General features: G+C 44.7%; 1 protein-coding gene across 1 annotated transcript; it reads right to left on the bottom strand.

The window, feature by feature from the left end:
* Positions 1 to 1,042: 1,042 nt before the first annotated feature.
* LOC308514718 (mitochondrial glutathione transporter SLC25A39-like) lies at positions 1,043 to 2,096 on the bottom strand (the record flags this gene model as incomplete). The annotated part of the gene is given in 3 exon segments (XM_081084987.1): positions 1,043 to 1,614; positions 1,617 to 2,033; positions 2,036 to 2,096. Coding segments are annotated over 3 exon segments (1,050 nt in total).
* Positions 2,097 to 6,307: the final 4,211 nt, after the last annotated feature.

Here is a 6,307-nt window from a genome sequence, read left to right as displayed (position 1 = left end):
GAGGGCATGCAGGAGGCAGCCAATCAATGATTCATCATTGATGTTTCTACCTCTCTCTTCCTCTCCCTTCTTCTCTGAAATCAATTAAAAAAAAATAGTATAGCCCTAACCCGTTTGGCTCAGTGGATAGAGTATCGGCCTGCGGACTGAAGGGTCCCAGGTTCGATTCCGGTCGAGGGCATGTACCTTGGTTGCAGGTACATCCCCAGTGGGGAGTGTGCAGGAGGCAGCTGATTGATGTTTCTCTCTCATTGATGTTTCTAACTCTCTATCCTTCTCCCTTCCTCCCTGTAAAAAAATCAATAAAATATATTTTTAAAAAAATAGTATAGCTTTGAAACCAGAACTTGAGTCCCAGCTCTATCATTTAAAAATAAATAAATAAAATAAAATAAATAAGAAATATTTTATGAAAGAATTTAGTTAGGGGACTGTTTACTTAGCTTTGGAAACCTAATCATGGAAACCGAGATCATGACTCAAACATATTGCCACCTTGGCAAGGTATGTATATAAAATTCCAAGGGTGTTTACTAATTTGGAACTTTATAAAGACCACAAAAAGATTTGTTGCTGATATACCTCAGAATTAGAGGTATATTGTACAGAAACATACAACTTGCTTTGTACTGTTTTTTTCCTGAAACAAATGTAAAAATTTCTGACATCATTCACCAGATCTTTCTAATGAGATCTCTTAGGATGATTTTTTTTTTCTTCTGTGGGCCTTGGGGGCAGGCCCAGCTACAACAAACACGGGAAAATGGGCAAGTGGGCAGGGGGAGGAGAGAGTTAACAGATTTGGTCTTGAACTTGGGGAGTTGGGTGGAAAAGTGATGATCTTTGGGGCTTGGGATGAGGACAGCAGGAACAAAGCTGTCTGATGGGGGTCTGGGCAGACCCATTGGAGTGGTTGGTACCCTTGGGGCTGAGCTGAGAGGGAAAAAATGAGGCCCCTCCCCTGAGGACAAGGCACTTGGCTCAGACTCCTCCTGCCCCACACCATTCATGGGAGAGATGGGGCCCTTGTCCCGCGCTCCTCTCACTGGCTCAGAGGCTGTTCCAGGTTGAGCCTCTGAAAGAAGCTTTTGCCCAACTCATATGTGCTGATCATGATGGCACAGGAGGGGGCGGCCTTGATGATCCTTGGGAGGAAGCCTGCAAAGAGTCCCCTGGTGCCGGACTCAGCCCGGGTCCTCCGCCGCAGCATCCAGGTGGAGTCGGCGTGCACAGGTGACACTCTCACAGCTTCCACGGCTCCCAGCGCAACCTGGCATCGAGTCTTCACTCCATCGAAGGATAGAGACAGGATGGCAGCCACCGTTCCTGAGATGCCACCAGCCACAAAGCTGATGCCCACCGATGTCTGGTCCTTTGGCCTGCGCCCACTCAGCCAGCTCTTTACCAGCTCATAGTTGAACCAATACAGGGCTGAAAAGGGCACATCCCGAAGAGCAGTGGGGCCCCAGCCCAGCCACAGTGAGCGCCAGCCGCCTTGAGCTACGGAGGTTCGGACACAGGCACCCAGCTCCCGGTGTGACACATACTGAGCCTGCAGCTTTGTCCGTACCAGCTCTAGGGGGCTTATCACAGTCACAGTGCCCACGCGGGCAGTGCACCAGCCACCATGGGTGCATGGAAGTCAGAGGTCAGGGCTCGACCACACAGGAAGGCCTTGAGTTGGTCATAGGCCGTGAAGTAGATGGCGGTTGCTGGCACAGTCATCACCAGGGTGGCTGGGAGGCCACTCCACAGGGTCCTGGTGCCCTTGTATCTCACAATCTTCTCAAAGGCATCCATGGTGCCGGTGAAGCGAGTAGGGTCCTGAAACCAGGTGGCACAGCGGGCACCGTTTGGGCACAGGTACAGGGGTTCCAGGACACCATTGCAGTAGAGGAGGCACTTCCATTTGGTGTAAGAGAGGCTCCAGAGTCTGGAGGGAGGCATCACATCGCTGGTCACCGAGGGACGCTGAGACTGCAGGCGGACCTTCACCACGTCCAGCGGGGTCATGAAGATGGAGGTGACCACGGCCCGGCTCCTGAGGCCACCATCTGCTGGAGGGGGCTGATGCCCCCTGGGTCCCGATCAGCCATCTTGTAGCTTCAGTTCTGGCTTTAGGATGGTACTCGCGCGGTGCGGAGCCCGGGGTCCGGGGTCCGGCGGGCCCATGGTGGGTCCTCGACCGGTGCGGGGTCCGCGCGCCTTCGCCTCGCTCCAAGGCCGTCGAGGAAGCTCTTAGGATGATTTTAAAAAAAACTTTCTGCTTTCCAAACCTCAAATAAGTAGGGAAAACCTGGCTTTTGTTTGGGAGGGCTTTAATCAGCAGCATCTTAAGTAGCTCTCAACTTGTGTCTGGACCCGTCTAGACCCTAGGTCTCTGTAACAGGCTCCTTTCTCTGCATACCACAATCTTAGGGAATGTTCCCGGTTTGCACTTCTATTGTAATCTGGTTTTTGCTCTCTGTCCACACCTTTGAATCTGGTACCTCAGTCTGTCCTTTTCTCCCCAAGTTCACTATTGCCTGAGTCAGATATTTTGTCTCCCTTTTTTTGGTTCCCCGTACTCCCACATCTAGTTCTGAATCTCTGTCCACTAACCCAAGTCATACTGGATTCTCCACTTACAAGAAAGGTATTTCTTTAGGCTATGGGTTAATGAACAGCATTTTGCATGACTTTTGATAGTGGAAAGCAATAATTCACGTATCATGGTGCTCTGGTCTGGGCAGTTTTTAACTATTGCTTATAGCAATGAATTCTGGCTAATACTGAGAAATGGGTTTTCAAGAACCCTGTATAAGGGTGTCTGAACCCACAGAAACTGTCTGTCTCATGTCATGAACAGCAAAACAGCCCTGGGGAGGGTAGTCAGAGAAGCTCTCGGCACACATGGCCTTGCCAGGAACCATATCGATGATGGCAGCATCACCAGATTTCAAAAACTTTGGGCCCTCTTCCAGCTTTTTTCCACAACGACGATCCATCTTCTTCAGCTCAGAAAAGTTGCAAGCAATGTGAACCGTGTGACAATCCAGCACAGGAGCCTATCCAGCACTGATTTGGCCTGGATGCTTCAGGATAATCACGCGAGCTGTGAAGCCAGCTGTTTCCATTGGTGCAAAGCAGTGGACAAGAAAGCAGCTGGAGCTGGCAGTCACCAAGTCTGCCCAGAAAACTCAGAAGGTTAAGTAAATATTTTCCCCAATACTTGCCAGTCTTAATTGGTGGTAGACGAATGGTCTCAGAACTGTTTGCCTCAATTGGCCATTTAAGTTTAAAAGACTGGTTAATGATTACAATGCATCATAAAAACTTCAGAAGGAAAGGAAAATGTTTTTGTGGACCATTTGGGATTTGTGTGTGGCTGGCAGTTTTTAAGTTATTAGTTTTAAAAATCAGTGCATTTTACGGAAACAACTCTACCAAATATCTATCACTATTTAATGAGAAGGGGGAAAAAAAGAGTGTATGAGGAACCACATCCCATCTAGCCAAAGGACTTCCATACGGTGCCGAACAACATGTCACAAGTTTAAGAGGAGAAGCTGCTCTTTTCCTATTCAAAGATTTTCTAGTGTGTCCCAAGAGACAGAACTTTCTCACTCTTTTGCCCTTATAGTCCTTACAGTTGACTTCTTCAAGAAGCAGGGAGTGGCCCTAGCCAGTTTGTCTCAGTGGATAGAGCATTGGCCTGCCGACTGAAGGGTCCCGGGGTTCAATTCTGGTCAAGAGCAGGCTCCTCCTGTCTGGGCCCTGGCTGGGGCATGTGCAGGAGGCAACCAATCAATGTGTTTCTCCCACATTGATATTTCTCTCTGTCTTTCCCTTTCTCTTCCATTGTCTCTAAAAAAAGTATCAACGGAAAAATATCTTTGGGTGAGGATTTAAAAAAATAAATAAGTAAATAATAAAAATCCCAATCATATTTTTTCAAAAAAAAGGAGGGAGTGCATTGTATCTACAAAGACCACTGTGTGCACATCTGACAGGATGCTAATTTACCCTAATCCAGCCCACCCATATGCCTGCTATTGCATTTCATTTGTTTCTCTACTGGTTTAGGAGACACTGTTTAAACTCATCCAAGTCCACATTTACCCATCTACTATCCACTTTCCACAGAATTTACCAAACATGTGAAGAGCATTTACATTCCTCTACTAGTACTTCTGTCTGGTAAGTCTACCTTTCCACCACAGAATTCACATACAATTCCATGTGTACCCTTATTTTATCAAAGCTATGGCTTCTCTTCCTGCCACCTTTCTACATCCTTAGCACTGAGCCCCTGCATATAGACTAGCACAAGAAATTTGCTCCATTATTCTACACACTGATGTTCATACCATCTGGTCAGTCTTCTATTGAAGACCCTTTGCTTTGTGCCCAGTCGTAGTTTTCCACCAATGCTTTGGAACTTTTATTTTAATCTTTTTTTTTAAATAGATTTTTATTGATTTCAGAGAGGAAGGGAGAGGGAGAGAAAGATAGAAACATCAATGATGAAAGAGAACCATTGATTGGCTGCCTCCTGCTCACCTCCTACTGGGATTGAGCCCGCAACCTGGGCATCTGCCCTTCACTGGAATCAAACCTGGGACCCTTCAGTCCGCAGGCCGACGCTCTAACCACTGAGAAAAACCAGCTAGGGCTCAATGCCTTGGAACTTGATAGTCAAATTGCTTCTTACTTCTCACATCTGACCTCACCCAGGAATGCAACCCATGGCTCCAAAGGAAAACCTATCTTGATAGATGTTATGCTCTAGTTCAACTGAACTACATATTCCCTTTGCACGTGCTATTTCCTTTGCTCAGAATACCCTTCTTTGTCATTGCTTTCCTGGAGAATATGAGCATAAACAAAGTTTCCCAAATCATTTCCCTCTCAGCTATATTAATCATTACCCACTCTGGGCTATCTCTATACCTTTCAATTATTTCTATTGATTATCATACTATATAGAAATTATTTATGTGCATGCTTCTCCATTGTACTTGTATGTCTTGACATCAGGGCTTTTGTAATTTTTGATCTCTAATTTCTTGCATAGTGCTTAGAACATAATAAGCCCTCATTCACTTATTCTTTAGGCAAATATTAATTGAGGACCTATTGTTTTTTTACTCTCATAGAGCACAGAGGAAAATCGAGGCAACAAAGCTGGGTGTTTTAAAAATCAAATTGCATTGCAACTTGATTCAATTGCCTTTCTTTTCATTTTCTGAACCATTACCACTCTTCAAAATAACTTTGTTGGAGTCTTAACTTGAGTTCTGTGGTTCTTGATTCCTATGTTTGCTTTGACTCTTTAAAAAAAACAAAAAACAAAACCCTTCAGATGGTCAATGGCAGGCATTTCCCTGTGTACCTGAGCATGGTGATGTCTTATTTTATCTCAGTTGATCTTTTTCAGTTAGGAAAAACCTTTCAGGTCAGAATAATTCAGGATGTTTTTTGTTACTTTTAAAAATTTAATTTAAAGAAAATTTAAGACAGGCATGTAGTCATTTTTCCTGTGAATTTTGTTTTCAAGCTTTTTAAAAAGTTGTTTTTGGCAGAGGTGTGGTTTGGTTTGGGGACAAAGGGGCTTCTGGGTTCAATGTGCAGCCACAGCTTCCTCCATGCCTCCCTGCCTGCAGTTCCACCATCACAATTACCAAGAAAATGTCTGATTCCTCTGATGGGAAGGAACTTGGCCAAGTTTAGACTGTGATGACAATGCCCAAAATTACTTTATCACAGTTGCTAATCAGCAAGCAACAGAGGTTGGGCTGGGGGAGACATGGGGAAGTTAATTGTATATCGGCATAAGGGACCTTATTAGAGTGATGGAAACAATAACAAACTGACTTATGGTTATGGTTGCACAACTTGCTAATTTACTAAAAAAAATCATTGAATTACATGATATGTAAAATGTACATCAATAAATATATAGTAAAGAGCAAGGTGTACAACAGAGTATTTATTTAAATTGCTACCATTTACTTTTTTCTTCTTTTTAAAAAAAATATATTTTATTGATTTTTTACAGAGAGGAAGGGAGAAAGATAGAGACTTAGAAACATCGATGAGAGAGAAACATTGATCAGCTGCCTCCTGCACACTCCCCACTGGGGATGTGCCTGCAACGAAGGTACATGCCCGAATCAAACCTGGGACCCTTGAGTCCGCAGGCCGATGCTCTATCCACTGAGCCAAACCGGCCAGAGCTTTTTTCTCTTTTTAAAAAGAATATGTTTTCTTGATTTTTAAAGAGAGAGGGAGGGAGAAAGAGAGAAAGAGAAACATCTATCAGTTG

Source organism: Myotis nattereri, assembly GCF_964212035.1.
Source record: "Myotis nattereri genome assembly, chromosome: 2".
Lineage (NCBI taxonomy): Eukaryota > Metazoa > Chordata > Mammalia > Chiroptera > Vespertilionidae > Myotis > Myotis nattereri.
This window is presented reverse-complemented; position numbering and strand designations above follow the sequence as displayed.